Source organism: Aulonocara sp. 'chitande type north' Nkhata Bay, linkage group LG12 (genome assembly GCF_057382095.1).
Source record: "Aulonocara sp. 'chitande type north' Nkhata Bay isolate Kocher_YH1m ecotype deep benthic linkage group LG12, A_spYH_male_GT1.1, whole genome shotgun sequence".
Lineage (NCBI taxonomy): Eukaryota > Metazoa > Chordata > Actinopteri > Cichliformes > Cichlidae > Aulonocara > Aulonocara sp. 'chitande type north' Nkhata Bay.
In genome coordinates, this window is record NC_141355.1 from 22,016,688 (window position 1) to 22,036,383 (window position 19,696).

The following is a 19,696-nucleotide window of genomic DNA, read 5'->3' on the forward strand; positions in this document are numbered from 1 at the left end:
CACTACCCTAAGGCAAACTCTGTTTTTGATATCTTTGTATAACTTCTGGGCCAAGACAGAGTCGAACATTAAGTATTTATTAAACATACAACATAAAGACATTCCTTATGACTCATCCCTTTTTCACAGGACTCTGATAACCCAGATCTAAGAGACCGAGGCTACATCTACTGGCGTCTGCTCTCCACAGACCCTGTGGCTGCCAAAGAGGTGGTTCTGGCTGAGAAGCCGCTGATCTCTGAGGAGACAGATCTGATTGAGCCTACACTGCTGGAGGAACTTATCTGCCACATTGGTACTCTGGCCTCTGTCTACCACAAGCCTCCCAGTGCCTTTGTTGAGGGCAGCCGCGGAGTTCAGCACAAGAGACTCCCTGGCAGTACTGAATCGTGAGTCATAGACTTTAATTACTTTGACACTGCAGGCAGAGGGCTTAGTTTACTTGAGTGGAACTGCCCTCTTAACTATGGTGTTTTGCTTTCAAGAAAATCTGCTGAGTATAACTTGCATATAGTGCCAAGCTGTGGAGCATTTCTTTGTTTGTTCCTTCTTTCGGATGTAATTCATTACATCCATCTACCATTATTCATATGAACTCGATTGAGTTTTATCAGGAGTTTAATGACAAATTAGGGGCTTCATAATAACCAAAGTTGTCATAATGCATATGGCTTAAACATCATTCCCCCCCCCCCCCCTTGCTTTTACCAGTGGGGAGAGTGAGAGCCCTGACACAGCTTCTGCTGCTGCAGTTTCTGATGCCCCTCCGGCTGTCATCCCATCCCAGGGAGACCTGCTGGGAGATCTTCTCAATCTCGACCTGACACCTCCCACCACCACTGGACCACCACCACCAGCCTCTAGTGGCATGCAAATGGGTGCTATGGACCTTCTTGGAGGAGGACTTGACAGCCTGGTATGTCTTCTGAACATGATTATTTAAGTGAAATTGAAAGGCTGTTTATTTCACCCAGAGGTTTAACATTAAAGACGCCCAGTAACGATAACAGGGGGCCAAGCAGCCATGTAACATGCATACAAGCCGCTTCTGGTAAACAATTGAAGTGAATGTTGGTGCACTAAATGGAGAAGTGTTGACTGATTCTTTCCACAAAGTTTTATGGCTGTGCCTCAACTGTAACCAGTAGGTTGCAGCTGAAGATCCATTTATGCGAAAAACAGGGAATCACTTTGATAAAGCCAAGTTTATCAATGCTCATGGCTACTTTTGACATACTGGATTTTAAGAAGTTTCAAAACATTTTTACAGGCCATTTTTTTCCAATTGGGACAGATCCAGGCACATTCAGATTTTTCAAAATCTCAGTGTTTGATATATTGCCACCAGACTTGATGTATGGACTCTCCATGTCATCTGAAAGTTGTCTGACCACTGATAGAACAACACATTAATAACAGGGGGGAAAAATTGACATGATGAGCTCAAGTTGCCATGGCGACTGCTTGGCCTCCCCCTCATCACTGCTTGCAGCTATTGTATCCTTGTATTGTGTCCTTTTCTACCTTTTGGTGCCTTTTTTCTTTTGACTCTTGTATTTATTCCCTTTGTTCAATGCTGCACCTGCAGATGGGGGATGAGTCTGAGCCGGTAACTACGTGGAAGGGGAGGGCTTAACATTTATAAACCATATCAGGCCATTATAGAATATAAAAACAGTTTTATTATGTTGTTGTTTTGTTTTGTTTTGAGAATGTACCTAAATCTCTTCATTCATCATTATCATCTTTATTGTCCTGATATATGTCGTAAACATGATGTCAAATCCTTAAGTCCATCTCTGGGCTCTGTGATGTCTCATCTTTCAATCAGCCGCCCATTCCCCTGCGGATGGACACTCCTCAGTCACCTCAGCTCCCACATCAATCCCCATCGCCCCCAGATTACAGCCCCACTGAGGTTGGTCCAGGGGACCGTGCTGGACCACTAAAGGCCAGCACCAGTCTTGAACCCTTCTCTTGTCCCCTGTTGTGCCACCGTGTCCCCTCTGAATAGTCATCCCACAGTGATATTAGTCTGTTTGCACTTTGCACTGTCAGTCCCCCCCCCCACCCCCCCACCCCCCACCCACACTCCCTGTAGGTGAGATTTTAATGACTCACACCTGTGTTTTTGGTCAAATTTCTTTCCGTGCACAGTAGTTTAGCTTTGTCACAGTGTGAAGTCGCAATGACAGTACACCTATTTATTGAGCAGCAGTTTAACAAAAAGCTCTTGGATTTCAACAACCAGTAGGCAGAACTTGTGGATGGTAAAAAGTGAAGTACATAAAAGGAGTCTTACTGTTCTTTTATCTCCTTTTTGCTGTTACTTGATATAATGATATAAACCCCATAGCTGTCATCATTCACTGAAAGACATTTTAGACTTCCACCCCCCACCCCTCAATCCACCTCTTTAAACTTGTCAGAAAATAATTTAATACTGCACTAAATAACTTCAATTACTTCTGTGCTTTTTCATTCTGCTCAGCTTGGAGGAGACCTTGGTGGAAGTCCTGCTGTAAGTCATTTTTCAGAATTGTTGTTGGCCTTTGATTGCTCAGTACAAAGTGACATTGAATGTGAACATGTTGCTGTGTAACCCACAGATTGGGGCTGGTTTTGGTGCTCCCCCAGCTGCAATGCCAGCCTCTTTCAGTGCCCCTGTCAGCGGCGGTCTGGATGACCTGTTTGATCTCGGAGGGGGAGTTGGTATGCCTATGGGAGCCTACAGCGCCCCCAAAACTGTAAGTTTATATAAGCTGGGGAAAGATAAAAAAAAACAAAACAAAAAAAACAGAAGAGATCCTTCAGAAAATAAATGATCTTGTCTCTGTTAAGGTTTGGCTTCCAGCTTTGAAGGCCAAGGGCTTGGAGATATCAGGCACTTTCGCCCGCCGTTCTGGGGTCATCCAAATGGAGATGACCCTCACCAATAAAGCTATGAGTGTCATGACTGATTTTGCTATACAGTTTAACAGAAACAGGTAAGACCAGCTAATAATCCGTACAGGATTTTCACAAGATTGAAGCTTGATACGATAGACCTTGAGCAAACCCTGCAATGGATGCTCATGTTTGCCTTTTTCTCTTCTTTGTCTCGCTTAAGCTTTGGTCTCGCTCCAGCTGGTCCACTGCAGGTTCTAACTCCTCTCAGCCCAAACCAGAGTATTGAAGTGACTCTTCCCCTCAATACTGTGGGACCTGTCATGAAGATGGAGCCTCTTAACAACTTGCAGGTATAACCTTCACTTGTGTTCATTTCCCCTGAATTATTTATGACATTGCTACTTTTTGTTTTGCTTGAAATGACAGTGTTATTCTGTCCTTGCTTCTGTATTCGTTTTCCATGAATCCAAACTTGGCTGAACTTTTCAGCGTCACAGTGGCAGTAACATAAGCTATCAAACACATGACTGGTGTCGAGAACAAATCGGAATAAGTGGTTACATATTTCCACTGTTTTTGAATTTTCAACACTTTATCGTCCTGAAATTTGACTTTATATTATGACACCCATTGCATAGATTCAGTAAGTTTAAATGGATTTGGCATGGTTATTTAAGGTTTTTCATAATTAAACAGAAACATTACTCGGCTTAATCTGTCAAATTCTAAATTAAAGTTCACAAAATTTTAACTTATGAATCATTTAACCTGATATATCCAGTGGACTTCACATTGTCTTTTGAGGCACTGACCCGAAGATATGACCATATGTTCTAACTGATTAGTCAAGTTATACTGCTGAATTCCCACACTGTAAACTGTAATGTGATTAAAGCGTAAAACAGACTTCAGAGCCATAATGATTTGTTGAAAATGTTAAAAAAAAAAAAAAAAAAAAACCCGGCAGAGCCTGTCTGTTTCTTGATTAGGGCGGCTCTTTTAACTGGCCAGCATGGTGGATGGGTGCTGTGTGCAGCTGGAGAGGGAAGATAAGAGCGCCTTAGGGGGCGATGGAGGTGGGATTGGTCATTAGCGGTCTCACAGCACATGGCTCTTTTGTTTCTCCTGGCCTCAGTAGCCTCGCTAACCTTTCTGCGGTGCTGCCTCACGGCCCCGCTTTGATGGTTACTGTTGTGGGTTTGACATCTCCTGAGATATGTGTTGTATTTTGTTGTGATGAAGGTGTCACATAATATTCCGAGTGCTCTTTTAACTATTTACGTGTCGAAGCAGTTTGTTTCTTACACTCGTACGCTGGCAACATCTGGACACAGCAGTTAACTGAGTCTCATCCAAATAATAATAATGCTGCAGTGGAGACTTTACCTGAAAAATGGCAAGCTACTCCTGCGTCTTTTTGTCCATAAAAGGGGACTTTACAGAGCTGGAAACTATTGTGCTGCCAGTAGATTAACTTGAAGGCCGTGTAATAATGTGTCAGATACTATTAGACTGGAAGTTTGTTTTTTCTTTATTTCATTTCTCTACAGTAGATGTCAGACCCCCTCATCTTGGGCATCTAACCCTTTTTAATAGACCGCTAGATCAGAATGGAGCTTTGTGGTCTTTTTTTTTTTTTTTTTTTTTGTGCTGTCCTGTGTTGCAGGAATAAGGAATAAGATGCCCTGTAATGAATAATTCATGAGCCATTCTTCTGCCATGCTCTGTTTGAACTCGCTGTTCTTCTTTCAGCACCTCTTTGTTCAACAGCCCGATCAGTATCACTGGCTGACGCTTGTTACTTCGTGTGCTCGCTTTCAACCACAAGTCGCTAGAGTGTTTCTGTGTCCTGTAGTTTTTCCTTGCATAGACTATGAATTGTCTGTTTAAAGCCTGTGGCCAACACATTTTTTTTATAATTTTATATGTGGTTGTTGTTTTGGACAGTTTTCAGATTTTATTTTTAACACTGTCTTCTGTTGTGATCTTTCTCATTTTCATGTTTATTTATATCTTGTTGTAAATCATATTTCAAGGCTGTTTGTAGACTGTTAATTTGATTATATTTAGATCTTTGGTGATAAGGTGAGGGGCCAGTTATGAACACGACTTTTAGTAATGATGTTATAAAGTGGAGTCCAAAAGTTTTTTTTGTTTTTTTTTGTTTTTTTCCCTGTATTTCTATGTCCACCTGCCAGTAGTGGGAGTTTGGTGCTTTAGGAAATGTTCAGGTGGATGTGATGTGCTCATTAAAAGTTGAATCAAGTACATAAACTAGCAAATATTCCTTGGTTGCTATAAAAATAGCTCCTTTTCAAGTTTCCAGGCTTGTAGCATTGTGATAGTGAGAAATGTGCCTTCAGAACTAAGTGAAAGTGTCAGAAGTCAATTTGTTATTCTGAGAGATGAGAGGATTTCTCTGTGTCAAGTCATGTCTGAAAGTTTCTGAGGGGGTCGTACATTACACTACTCTAAAACAGGGTGCGGAAACTGGATCAGTTTCATCCAAAGCATGGTGAGACGCAGCGTAAGTGAGCACACCATCACAAGATCAACAAATCAAGTTTTGTTTTTTGTTTTTGTTTTTTTGTTTTTTTTCACTGAGAGGTAGAAAAGCAACTTCAGCACTGATGCAGAATTTCCTGAATAAAGAATAAAAGGCTTGAAAACTTGTGTCAAAACAAGGCTGTCTAGTACTCAGATGTTTTGCAGCTTTAAAACATTTGTCAGGAAGAAAAACAAAATCAAAACACTCGGTTAGCTTAGAAATAGCAGTGGAAGGAAAAAAAATACTATTTGCTATTTACCATTTCCACATTTGTGGCTGTGACAGAGGAGTGTATGTAAAGAGAGAAACCCTGTGGGCTGCATCTGTGTAGTTAAGGATTTGTACTGCTGCAGCCATAACCCACCTTAGATGTTTTCCACAGTGATCTGAAGACCAAGCAACGGTCCCCGTCCTGGACCTTCCTCCTTTGTCATGTTATGTAAACTCCTGAACATTTGCGGGTACTTGAACACTGAGGAAGCGAAGCCTCGGTGTGCTATCAAAAACGACTCTTTGTATCATTGTCAGATCACGCTGGGATAAAATGGTTTATCCGCTTTGAGCAAATGTGTCCATTTCCAAGTGGCTCCAGGGCTGCTGTCATTAAAGTAAAAGGAGGCAAACTAATACGTGGTTATTCTGAAAATTGGAGATGGAGCTTTTCAGTAAAATTGTTAAGCTGGTATTAACATTTTGTAATGAAACATTAAGGATTAAATTTGAATCAAATTCTTAATCGGAGCAGTGGCCTCAGACTGTTGGGCTCCACCGTGTTAATACCTCCGTATTTGTGTTTTTGAATGCACAAGTTATCGTAACAACTTTAGCTGGTTATTTAGTAAACAGTGCACATAAGCAGTAATGGTCATCCTTGGAGGGCACTTGGAATGTAATTACTCATGTAATGCTTCATGCTTGTCCTCCCTTCCCCCTCTTTCGATGTAATCACTCTTGCAGGTGGCTGTTAAGAACAACATTGACGTATTCTACTTCAGCTGCCAGTACCCCATCAGCATGCTGTTTGTAGAGGACGGGAAGATGGGTGAGTGTTCCTTGGCAAAATCTCTTCACTTAAAAAGACCGAAGCCCATCTGACGTCAGTGATAGACACGTACGTTAGTGTTTGAGTGAAGGTGACTGTTCGGCGCATGTGAAGCAGTCAGTGACGTAGATGTATGCAAGTGTCCAGCTGCTTGAACTCACTCACATCTCGGGGCTGCACAGCTAGTACTCCTCGATTGCACACCAGTGATATTTTCTGCCTCTTTTTTTCACGTTTTGTTTCTTGATGTCATTTGATTTATTCTGTGAAAACGTGTTGGCATTTCTCTCTGTGGAGCTTTCTGATGGGGCTAGCAGCAGGACTGCAGCCAGAGGCTGAGATTTAATGATCCAGAGCCTGAACAACAACAGGAAGTCTTGTGCTAAGCTGCTCACTCATTACTTGGACTTTTTGTTTTTTTTCCCCTCTTTAATGCAGTATGTACATTTTCCTTTACGAAAAAATCGACTATGCTTTCAGATGTGCATTTGATTGTGTGCTCTGACAATGCACTCATCACTAATTATATCTCCTCCTCCACAGAGCGGCAAGTTTTTCTTGCTACATGGAAAGACATTCCTAATGACAGTGAGGCCCAGTTTCAGATCAAAGACTGTCATCTCAGCTCAGGTAAGAAGGATGGTTGGAGAATGGAGAGTGCACTTGCTTAAAAAAAAAATCCTATCCAGACATATTCAGTAGCTTCTGTAGCCAGCACAGTCCACAGCTCAGAATCAGATCCTCGGTAATGAAGCAAATTGTATTTGATGGGAACTCATCAGCTGCAGTCCCTATTTATGTGTGATAATTTAGTTTTACACAAGTGTGAGAGCAGCTGAACTGGAGAAGAATTCCTAATGATGGCCTAATGGAGATTTTCCCCCCAAAGATTAAATTTCATCCTGATGAACATAGAGAGAGCATTTCATGTCCTGCTTGGGCACAAGAGTGAGACGATGGCTGAGGGGAAAATTCTAAATGAGTGGCTGCGTCTCTGTTGCACTGACAGCCTGGAGTGAAATTTTAAGAAATGGAAATAAAAGAAATCCGTAATGATTTGGTGCGTTTTAATAATGGTTTTAGTCGCTGATCGTGGCAGAAGTCAGTGAGTAACTCCATATTAAGTAATTGCTAAACTAGATTAAACCTGCAATTTAAGAGTGTTTCATTATGCTTCCTCTACAGATGCAGCCTCTAACAAACTGCAGGGTAGCAACATCTTCACCATAGCCAAGCGCACAGTGGACGGTCAGGACATGCTGTATCAGTCCATGAAGCTCACCAATGGCATCTGGGTGCTGACTGAGATGAGGGTGCAGGCAGGAAACCCAGTCTACACAGTGAGTACTGCTGCCCTGCTGCCTGTGCTGTGGTACTTACTCATGACCAGGAATATGGCTCCTTTCAATATTTTGATGTTGACAGTAAATTATCACAACTACAGCATATTCATGGGCATTTTTTTCTGCTAAAGATGGTCCTTGTAACCTGTTCTGGGATAACATAATAATAATAATAATACTACATTTTATTTATAGGCGCCTTTCAGACCCTCAAGGTCACCTTACAGTAGCACGTAAACAATACCATAAAAACATAAGAAAAATGTGTATATATAGCAAACATGGTAGATAGAATCTAGACATAAACAGTCATAAAAGTCTAAAAGCAAATATAAAAACTGAGCAAGGTAAAAATGGCCTAAGACAGATCAGGTGTATGCAATTCTAAACAGATGGGTTTTGAGTAGTGATTTAAAAGTGGTGAGATGGTGTGTGTGGTCCGTAGAGCAAGTGGAAGTCCATTCCAAAGTCTCGGGGCAGAACAACTAAAGGCTCTGAGTCCCATGGTAGTCAGGCGAACAGGTGGAACAGACAGAAGGGAAACTGAAGAAGAGCGGAGTGTACGAAGGGGTGAGTATGTATGGAGAAGATCGGATAGATATGGAGGAGTAAAGTCATGAAGCTCCTCAGAGACAAATTGACATAGAGGTGAACTGGGAGCCAATGGAGCTGTTTAAGAACAGGCGTTATATGTTCAGTGGATCTAGTTCTGGGAATAATACGAGCAGCTGTATTTTGAACCAACTGCAGTTTATGGAGGGATTTATGAGGTAAACCATAGAGAAGAGAATTACAGTAATCCAGACGAGATGTGACAAGAGCATTGACAAATATGGCGGTACTGTGTGGTGTGAGTGAGGGACGAAGGCGGTTAATATTACGGAGAAGAAAGTAGGAAGACTGAGTGATATTATTTATATGTGCTGTGAAGGACAGAGTGCTATCGAGAATGACACCAAGACTCTTAACCTGAGGGGAGGGTGTGACAACAGAGTTATCAGTGGATAACGAAAGACTGGTTGGAACTGTAGTCAGTTTTGATCTGGTGCCTATTAAAATGAATTCTGTTTTATTGCCATTAAGTTTAAGAAAGTTGTGAGAAAACCAGACCTTGATTTCACTTAAACAGTCAGAAATGGATGTGGGTGGGAGAGTAGCTGTGGGTTTGGAGGATAGGTAGAGCTGGGTGTCATCTGCAAGCAGTGAAACTGGATGTTATGCTTCCTAAAAATATTACCTAGGGGTAGGAGATGGATGATAAAAAGTAAAGGACCCAGGACAGAGCCTTGGGGTACACCGGAATTAACTGGAGTAGATACTGATCTGTGAGGGAGTAATTGAACAAACTGTGAGCGGCCAGAGGGATAAGAAGTAAACCAGGCGAGTACTGTACCATTGATGCCAATAGATGCTAATCTGTGAAGGAGGATGCAGTGGGAGATGGTATCGAAAGCTGCTGTAAGGTCAAGGAGAATGAGGATGGATATAAGTCCAGAATCAGCTGCAAGCAAAAGATCATTGGTGATTTTTACTAGGGCTGTTTCTGTACTGTGACATGAACGGAAGCCGGACTGAAACTGTTCGTACCAGTTATTTCCAATGAGATGATGATGAACCTGTGCAGCCACTATCTTTTCAAGAATTTTTTTCTAGGAAAGGGAGATTTGAAATTGGCCTGAAATTATTTAGATTGGAGGGATCTGAACCATTCTTTTTCAGTATTGGAGTTATTATTGCAGTTTTAAGAGAAGAAGGAACAGAACCAGATATAAGAGAGGAGTGTACGATATTAGCAATCAGTGGGGCAAGAGACGGGAATGAGAGTTTAACAAGATTTGTTGGCAATGGATCAAGTTTACATGATGATAACTTTAAGTTAGTAATTATGGAAGATAGCTGAGTTATTGTGGGAAGTTCAAAATTGGATAGAGAGGATGACAGTTGAGAAGGACAAAAAATGCAGATAGAACAATTGACCATTTCACAGGACGAGGGCAATTGTTGATGAAGATTCTCAATCTTGGTGTAAAAAAAACAAACAAAAAAAAGAAAAGAAAAAAATCCATAAATTTGTTGCAAACTGTGGCAGAGCATGTATGTATGGCAAAGGTATCTGGGGGTTTAACAATATTATGCAATATAGAAAACAAAGTGCGAGTGTTTCCTTCAGCAGATTCAATAACAGAGGTGTAGTAAGCAGGTTTAGCATGATGAATAGCTTCTTTATAGTGTTGTATATGACTGAGATACATGTCCTTGTGAATAGTAAGTCCTGTTTTCCTGGAGAGACGTTCTAGGCGGCGTCCAGTAGCTTTAAGTTGGCGAAGTTCAGATGAGTACAATGGCGCAGAGTGAGAGAAAGAAACAGTTCGAGTTGCACCAATTAAAAAATAAAAACATGTAAATTGTATGCTAAATGACCTATTTTACTTTTTTTTATTTATTTTTTTTATTCATACTTGTTGTCACATAATGTTTTTCAAATTTACTTTGGTTCATTTAAAAGAAGCATTTACAGATTTTAAAGAACTGCTTGTTTCATACACAGTAAGGCAGTATTATACAAGCTAATTTGACTAAAAAATAGTCCTATTCCCCAGATATTCTAAGCTTTGTTGGAAATTTGATGGTGCTGTAAATGTCCCATTTTCTAAACAAGCTCTATTATTACATTTATTCACATTAACATTATTGGGCAGCTGTAATTGATGCCCTCCATAATAACTGAAAATTCCCATTTTGTTATGTTTTGAAATATTCATAACTGATGAATCAGACAGACTTGTCTATCAGCCACATCCTGAATTCTCACAGTCATAAATAACGCCGTAAAGAGTGAATCCTCCGATTTGCACTTTTAGCAGAAATTAAAGCCCGGTTAGAAAATTAAATCGGTATGATGGAGTTAAATAATAGTGGGCACTGCATATTACAGATGGAGACAAATGACATTAATATCAGATCTGACCAAGCAGAGATGTGACGGGGATTAATGTGAAGTACTGAGCAGTCGATGTGCACTAGGGACAGGGATTGGATGGCGATGTGTGGTAGTGGGAGAAGTTTGCCTTCGGGCTTCCTGTCAGACAGCTTTTTTGCTTTTTTGCTTTTCTTTTTTTTTTCACTTGTAGTTTGATTTAGGTTAGGCAACAAAACCGCTCGGGCGGGTTCAGGAAAAGATTGGTTTGGGGCAAAATACACCGTTTAAAACTACGTCTGACCGACACGAACCGGTCTGCGGGAAGGAAACTTCTCTGATGTGCGTGGAGGGCTGTGGAAAAACACTGGCTATGACTTACCCGTGGTGACTCATCTGTGTGCGCATACATGTGTTGTTGTGCAGTTGTAGGGTTAATTGTTTGTGTGCTGTGTTGTTGCATGTGTCTTGCTTTGTCAGCACGCTGCAGTCGCCACTCTTGATGGATTGTTTTTTGGCTTAGAAATTCTGTATAACTCGCCTAGAACGATGACCTTGGTGTGACTCTCCTCCCTGCTCATCACTCAGTCTGCTTTCAGGTCATGTTTTATGTATAAGGTGGCATTAACTGTCTTTTTGTTTTCTTCTGTCTAGACTAGGCAATTTGTTAGTTGCGTTAAAGTCTCAGAATTTTGAGGTGGTTTTACACCCACCACGGTTAAGCCTCTTTGGTCAGATCACATCCTGATGTGATACAGGACAAAATGTGACTGAAACGGGGAAAGCAGAAGGGGTTTGTTTTCTACCTTGTACCCTCTGATCTCCACATGGTTTCTCGGTGTGACTGTAAGTGCTTTTAACAAACGTATATTCAGCAACGATAGGACCAGACTTTAAAGTAAACCACACGCACAGTATGTATCCTGACGTTCGTCCCTCGGAGCGACTGCCTGCTGCACGGGCCCCGCGCTCTCTTGGCACAGAACATTAAAGCCAAGCTGCCAAAGCCTTTTGTCGGCAGCTATTTTTAGACCCGAAGAAGCAAAGCCGTAACACTGTTTTCTGGGTTCTATTGCACGTCTGAAGATGAGACATGAAACTGTTCTAATTCACTGACATTAGTAGACACGTATGGTGACATGCTTGAGTTTTGCTGCTGCTTACACATGCAGTTTTTAAGGGTTGAACATAGCTGCCCTATTTTCCTCCTATCTTAAAAGTTGATTAGCTTCAGCTCTTCTATGACGCTGTGTCCCAATTCCACATCCCATGCTGCTTCCTGCTCGGTTTTATTCTACGCTTCACTAACAATGGAAAAGTGAGTAAATACTGGAAGCCGTGTGTGTGGAACAGTGTTTTTTACATAGTGGAACAGTGCTAAGAAGTGCTGAAGTGTCCTACACAAGCCTAGGAATGATTATGAGCACTAAAGAAAATCTACCTGCAAATTGGCAGCATTGTAAATGTAGCATTTGAGCTGAGGGTAGCACATTAAGGTGTTAATTCTTTATATGAGCAACATCACAGTCTATTGTGTGTTGTCAAATTGTTTTCAGAGTGTATTTTGCCATTATGGCAGCTGTGGATTTAGGAAATTGTCTGTCGCTCCCAGATTTCATTAGCCTGGGAATCAGACAAATCTGAGAGCTCATGCTTCATTTTCGCTGGCACAGTGTGTCTCGCCCCCTCACCCGTTCACTCAGATTTCCACTCACTGTTACCAGTAATGGTGGCCTAATTATAGCCATTTTTGATAATGCGAGGTGGCTTTTATTTGATGACCAGCATCTTTGCATGCTGCATCTTGTTTGTTTTTCCATCGCCAAGTCCCGTGTCATACGTTTGGCTGCTCTCAGTGTTGTACATTGGTCCGCTTCCTGCATTTAGGTCCGTGTTTGTTGGCAGTGCAAGTTCAAAACTGAACTGAGATCCCAAACAGGTTTGTACCTGCGTTTCTCATGCGACACCAAGCTGACGTTCTCATTTGACTCTCTCAGTTAGGCTCGTGTACACTTTACCGTATTTACAGTGGCGAATAGGGATGCTGCTCATCTTTTTGACATCACGCATGGTCTTATCTGCCATGTCCTGTCCCCATGGCAACAATGTGACCAGTGTTGTGGGCTGACTTATTTATTTATTTTTTCTTCTACCCACCACTTTAGCTGGTAAATCTGAGGGGTTTTGGTAAATAGAGAAGTCTGCTGAAAACGAAACACGTGAGCAGTTTCTCAACATAAACGTGGATGAAGAGTTTTCTTAAAAATCTCTAATCAGAATTGAATCTCTAATAGAAGGGTTTGTGTATGTCACTTTGATACCATTATGGGTAGCATTATAAATCAATGCAACAGACTGCTGAATTATTTTGGAGATTTTACATGAATATTGCATCTAAAATCAAATTATTTAGATAGAATTTTATTTCAAACATGCAAAAATAACTGAAATAACAAGAGGAAAAAAACTTAAAAATCATCAAGTTTTCATGTGTATATTTATGTCTACAGAATGTGTGTGCTCGAAAAGGAGTAGGATGAAGTTTACTTTTCCTCTTCCTACCCCCTTATTTCAAATTTCATTGCTTACAAATCCATATCCAGAATTCAATTTTATTTGATCCATACATGTTTAACTATGTACAAGTCTAACACATCGAACATACACAAATAAAACCGTTTTCAGCACATAAACCAAAACAGTAACAAACTACATTTTTACATAAACTAATCACCCTGTGTTTTTGTTAAGTAGACGTACATTTCAAAGATGAGCTACAGTTTCATTATTTTATTTTTCCAATGCAAAGAACTGCTGGGCACATCTGCACATGCGTTCAGTTCATCTACATCAGAGTGTCAGTGGGGCACGGGCTGCTGGCCTGCTTTTGCTTTGAATGTTTTTGTTTTACTTGTTTCAGACTGTGAATTTGTCAATAAATACTCAGCTCACCGACTCCACTGTTAGAAAAACGGCCTCAGACATTCCCATCTCTCCTGAACCCTCAGTGCAGTCTGGTTTGGGTTTTTATTTTTCATCTCCGGCCTTTTCCCCACACAAACCTGCTACCAGCACACTGATGTAGATTAAATGGGTACATCTTGGAAAACAAAAATCCTCAGACAGTGTTTGTCTTTCTGTGCATTTTTTCCCCCTATTTTCTTTGAGCTCATGAATGGCTTCCACCATGATGTAACCTTACCTGCTGATTCTGGCCTGTGTGCTATGTTGTATCTGATCATTGTTGTTGATATCTAAAGAGAACCTTTTTTTCTCCTCCGTTTTATTCACACTTATGCAAATATCCAATCTGCTGCTGTTCTGTCTGGGTCTGCCTTCTGTTCTCACTCACAGTCCTCCTCTTACAGCTTTTTGATAAAAATCCATCTATGGAGGATGGATGACATTTGCAGACGTAAGAATTTCCACACATCAATTTGAAATAATCTTCTGCTGAGCTTTTTGAACCTTTGACCAAAACCCCGGCACAACAACTTGGAGTTTAAAGCCCAGTTGTTTTTGTTTTTCAGCTCTTTCATATCAAAGTATTTAGACGTGAGCATTTCATACGAATTTCAAACTTAATTGCAACACAACAACAGTTTTACTTTAATGTCGTTGCCTTTGATTGAAGTGGATATGGCACAGTTTGATTAGTGTTCCATGTAAAAATCGTTTTCTTACACTCGCTGGCCAATTCATTAGGTACATCGGTTCAATTATCCATTAATGCGAATATCAATTAGCCAATCGCATGACAGCGACTTGACGCATTTAGAAATATAGATGTGGTGAAGACGACCTTCTGAGGTTCAAACTTAGCATCAGAATGAAGAAGAAAGATGATCTGAATGTGGTATGGTTGTTGGTGCCAGACAGGCTGGTTTGAATATTTCAGAAACTGCTGGTCTGCTGGGATTTTCCCACAGAAGCATCTCTGAGATTTGGCTGAAAAATATTCAGTTAGCAACAGTTCTCTGGGCAGAAATACCTTGTTGATGTCGAAGGAGAATTGCCAGACTGTTCGGAGCTGATTAGAGGGCAACAGTAACTCAAATATCCACTCGCTACAACCAAGGTATGCAGAAGAGCATCTCTGAACCTACTATGGATTATAGCAGCAGAAGAGCGCATCAGGTGCCACTCCTGTTCGCTAAGAACAGGAAACTGAGCAGGTTTGCACAGGCTCCTGAAAAATTCCACAATAACTGATGGGGGAAAAATGTTGCCTAGTTTGAGTCTCAATTTCTGCTGCAACATTCAGATGGTAGGAGTCAGAATTTGGTAGAAACAACATGAAAGTGTGGATCCACAGTTCAGGCTGCTGCCGGTGCATTGATGTGGAGGATAGTTTCCCGGCACACGTCGAGTACCAACTGAGCGTTATTTTCAAACGGCCTCCAGAGTCATCAGATCTCAGTGCAGTAGAGCAGCTTTGGGATGTCGTGGGATCGGAGATTTGTGTCACGGATTTGCAGCAACTGTGTGACGCTGCCATGTAAATATGGATCAGAAACTCTGACAAATGTTTCCAACCTTTTGTTGAATGTTACTGTTCTTTTAACAACTGTTGCTAACAATGCATCTAACATTTAAACAGTCTCGGTTATTTTAAATAGTTCAACAGTCCACATGCTTTTTGAAGACAGGCATATCATACTGTATCAGTCTGTCTTTGCTTTGCCTTATTGCAGTGCTGCTGTGCTTCATCACAGTGTAGTGGCTCCAAGTCTCCTTTATGCAGGTTTTACAGCAGATCTGCATCATTTTCAGACTCATTAATTACTCCAAAAAAAGCACATCCTGCTGGTATTTATGCAGTGTTATGTAAAGCCCGAGACTGTCTTGAAGAGCGATCTCCCCCTCTCACTCAGTCCATCAATAATAGACACAAAGATGTATTTTTCTTCCATTTCCTCATCCGATAAAACAAACATTTTAGCAGCAGGCTCTTGGCTGCAGACTCGAACACTGCAGTTTCTCGCAGTTGCTCTCTAACCAGCGGCTTGTTCACAGTGGCTGGAGCTTCTGCGTTTCGTCACATCTTCCTGATAGGAGCGTCTAAATGTTGCCAGCAGCAGCATGCATTAATAAAGAGCCTTGAGTGTACCAGTGCAGCACTGAAGGAGCTGTGCACTGTTACTGCTTCAGCTGACTGCAGCAAGCATTCCACACTCCATCACCTGCCTTTGATATTAATATTCAGAGTCATAGAAGGGGCCTGGTGTGAAATTCCCATCAGTCACTCATCAAATTCATTACTGATCGTTTTAATTATAATAATGGTGCCAAGTGTCAAAGTGTTTGCTGTGTAGTGTTGGTGCACTGAAGAAAAAACAACGGTGAAATGATAAAATGTTAGAAGCTCGGGTCATCCTGTCCTTTTAGAATAAAGCACACAGATCCATTACTCGTATTCAGGTACAGATTTAAAAGCAAAATGTTAAAATGCAGGACTAATCTGGACACGACACTCCAGGATTTAATTACTTATCTTCGAGTGCCGTTTTGTATTTGTCGCTGGAAACTAGAGTCACCTGGGGTCGGCGCTTATCGTAGGCGTGCTCGCCATATGACCCTTCAGACTATTCCAGCTCCACTCTAGCGGAACAAATGTGATTCTAAGAAATGACAGTGATTAAAGCCAAAAGGCTCGCACTCTGATGATTTGTGAGCGCCGTCAGGGCAAGAAGAATGCAGGTTATTCTCTTCACTATGCCTTTTCGCAGAGACGTGGGGGTTATTAAGGGTTCCACTCGTCTTAGGAGAAAGCGTGGCTGGTTTTCACTGCGCACCAATTAATTAGCAAAACACTTTTTAGATTATTCAGAATCACTGTCTTTTGCAATTATTACACTTTTTTCTTTGTGTGCGTGTGTGTCCGTCCTGCAGCTGCCTTATGCTGCCTGTAAATAGTGTATTTCTGGATCTGAGGAAGTGACATCTGCAGAGTGATTGCAGTAAGATGGGGTGGAGGATGGGGGGGCACTTTGTGAAGCGCCATCTAATCCTAAACCTCCTCCCAGCTGAGACTGACATCAAAGAGAGAAGAAGCCTTCTCTGTTTTCTCCTGAGCTATATGTTTCTGTGTGTACGTCTGTCTGTGCTTTATAAGGCTGAATGTGGGTGGGGGTAGGAGTGGGTGTCATCTGAGGCCTTTTTCCTTATAAGGTGGAAAATTAGGAATTTAATCTTCTATAAGTATAAAAGATGAGGTCATTTATTCACCATAAATCCAGGAATCTGGAGAAATGTTATGTGAAGTTGCCCGATGAAGATATCAGCTGAACAGCAAAGATTTAAGATCAAACAATAAGTTATCGCCTTTTCTGAGGTGCTTTATATAACCCGCAGCAGGCCTTTAAAAACCTGCTTTTTGTTCATGCGTCAGTCAAAGCACTGCCTGCCAACAGACTGCTTTATAAATCAAATCATGCTCACCCTAACTTGTCTCCCTCAGGTCTCTCTGAAGTGCAGAGCTGCAGAGGTTTCCCAGTGGGTGTTCCAGAGCTACGAGGCGGTGCTGAAGAACTGAACAAACAAGCCCGTGCATCCACCCAGCCGCAGCCCTTGCAGACTACCATCTCTCTCTCATTCTCTCTCGCCTGACCCACGAACCACATCACAGCCTCACGCAGTGCCGGGAGCCGCTTCCCGCTGCGTTCGGTCGGGACACTGCGGTCCTCATGTTACCCAACCATTTCATCAGGATGGTTAATGGGTCTATCGGCCCTTCCTTTCTTGCTTGCTTTCTTCCTTTTTTCCCCTCCAATGCTGCAGAGAGATGTGGTTCACTCTCTTGGCTGCCCTTATCCTGTCCCCATCTTTGTTCACACCACATGCTTCGGTTTCAGGAAATCATCCCACATCCCCTGTTCTCCCCTGTCCGAGCCATCCTTAAACAATCTTTATTCGTTTTTAGGGGTGGGGGGCAGACGGCCGTGAATGTTTCTCTGCATGAGGCTCCTTTATCATTTTCAAGCCCTGCTTTTTTTCTCTCGCTCTCTCTCTCGCTCATATATATATATATTGGAGTCTATTTTTAGCACCTGTGATCAGCAGGTGAATCATCACTTTCACCATATTTATTTAGGGGTTAATTTCAATTAAGATGTCAGACAGGAGAGGCTTTGACTGTATTTTAGCTTCTCTCTGGATCTTAATAGAGCCACATAATTACATCTAAAAAAAACCCATTACACTATTGTTTTTGTCTTTTATAGTTTTCTTTTAGTGTCTGGTTATCAGGGGGCTCGTCGTCTGTCCCCGAAAGCAGAATGTGTGTTTCCGTGTGCATGGAAACTGTGTGTTACTGCGTGTTTAATTTTTCATCAACATCGCAACATTTTATAGACTAGCAGCAGTTGTCCTCGGACTACTCTCTTACTCGGTCATTCCATGGTTAAATTTTTGTTCGTAGTCTTGTTTAGCGCACATGCTGCAAACTGGGAGAGAGGCTCAGGTGGCGAGAGTTTTATAAGTGTCGGCGCTCTCTGCGTCAGCAGCGCCGGCCACCCCGGGCTCTCTGCCACTTTGCTCTCCGTGTATCCACGCTGCAGCTCTCTCGAGGTCCACGCCTTACCTGACATGAAGGCTCAGGTGGAAAATAAAGCAAAACAGCTGATGCCATAGTTTGTAACACTTCTGAGTCACAAACGCACATGTAGGTAGCAGGCAGCGTTCGCTAAAACAAAGCTGGATCAACATGCGGCGTCTCTGTTTGAGCTGCAGGCTCCGCTGATTAATTGGATTCCTTTTAGCGAGCTGTTACAGACTGTACCGGCTCTACAGGATCAGCACGGAGGCTGTGTATTCTGAGTGTGTGTCTTTGTGTGTGATGCAGCTGATACTTATGACATGCTGTACAAAAAAATCAATGTTTAATCAGATGTTTGTTTTTTCATTGTGTGTACATCATTTGAAGAACCATTAAAAGTCTTGATTAATTCACGTGTGTGTGGTTGGTTTTTTTAGTTTTTTTAAGTAGTTGTATATTGTCACAGATTCCGTTTTAAAAATGCAGATTTTTTTATTCCCTTTCCTGTTGATGCTGAAGTCCCAGTGTTAAAGGATGTGAAACATTATCTCAGTTTTATTTGCGCCGGGGGGGGGGCCTGGAAATCGATGTGCACCGTTTTCACACACACGCCATAATCGTTGATGACCTTTGCGGCATTCAGCGCTTTTCTCTCTGGGCGCCACAGCTCTGCTCTGGTGTTGTTGACCGAACGGTGTCCGCAGCTTTGCACACAGAAGTCAACAGACTCAGTTGTGCTCAGCCTCATTCCAGCAGTGAAATCTGAGGTTTATCCGTCAGAGTGCACCCTCCTTTTCCTGAAAGTCCAACCTGCTTTGGAAAGCTTAACCAAGATTTCCTCTGCATGATCCAATTGTGGTCACAAGCACTTCTCAGCTCGGATCTCTGATTGCGTGAATCATAAGGTCAACAGAAATCACTAACCAGAGCAAAGTGAAGCTGTGAACAGTGTCAGACTTTCTTCTGCTGCTGTAATGAATGATCCATAATATTGATCCTGTTACTTTACTGTCTTTTAGTAAACGTCTCCTCTCTATGAGAGCACAGTCATTAACTACCAAATCACAAATGTAATTTGTGTTACTAGCAGGGAAGTAATCACAGTATTTTATCTCTTAAATAGATTTTCTGAAGTGTTGGGAGGAGAAATCCCTTCTTTTAAACTCAGTTCTTTTCTTCTTCTTTTTTCTTTTAAATGTATCCAGATCACTTCCACTATTTATGGTCAGTCCAGGAGTGTCACACTCATTTTAATGTCGTGGACTCAGTTTCAGTGAAGCTATTTGCTCTAAACTGTTCACCTTAGTTTGATTGTAAAAAAAAGTTTAAATACATGTTTAATTTCTGAGCTCTCTTAAGAGATAAAGAAGTGCAATTAAAGCAGCAGGTCTTTATTTATTTTTTTCAATGTTATAAAGAA

The 19,696-nt window shown here is 41.6% G+C and overlaps 1 protein-coding gene across 5 annotated transcripts in view; it reads left to right on the plus strand.

Moving 5' to 3' along the window:
• ap1b1 (adaptor related protein complex 1 subunit beta 1) overlaps positions 1-18,689 on the plus strand; it is a 30,225-nt gene extending 11,536 nt beyond the window's left edge. For 2 of the 5 annotated variants that reach the window (XM_086314334.1, XM_086314332.1), the window contains exons 13-24: positions 130-389; positions 712-916; positions 1,589-1,609; positions 1,832-1,918; positions 2,492-2,521; positions 2,610-2,747; positions 2,842-2,987; positions 3,110-3,239; positions 6,395-6,479; positions 7,023-7,109; positions 7,665-7,819; positions 17,200-18,689. In XM_086314334.1, coding sequence (XP_086170460.1) covers positions 130-389; positions 712-916; positions 1,589-1,609; positions 1,832-1,918; positions 2,492-2,521; positions 2,610-2,747; positions 2,842-2,987; positions 3,110-3,239; positions 6,395-6,479; positions 7,023-7,109; positions 7,665-7,819; positions 17,200-17,274 — 1,419 coding nt within the window. In that variant the 3' untranslated portion in view covers positions 17,275-18,689. The remainder of the gene's footprint in view (positions 1-129; positions 390-711; positions 917-1,588; positions 1,610-1,831; positions 1,919-2,491; positions 2,522-2,609; positions 2,748-2,841; positions 2,988-3,109; positions 3,240-6,394; positions 6,480-7,022; positions 7,110-7,664; positions 7,820-17,199) is intronic. The other 3 variants (XM_086314335.1, XM_086314333.1, XM_086314336.1) reach the window with 3 other exon arrangements.
• Positions 18,690-19,696: the final 1,007 nt, after the last annotated feature.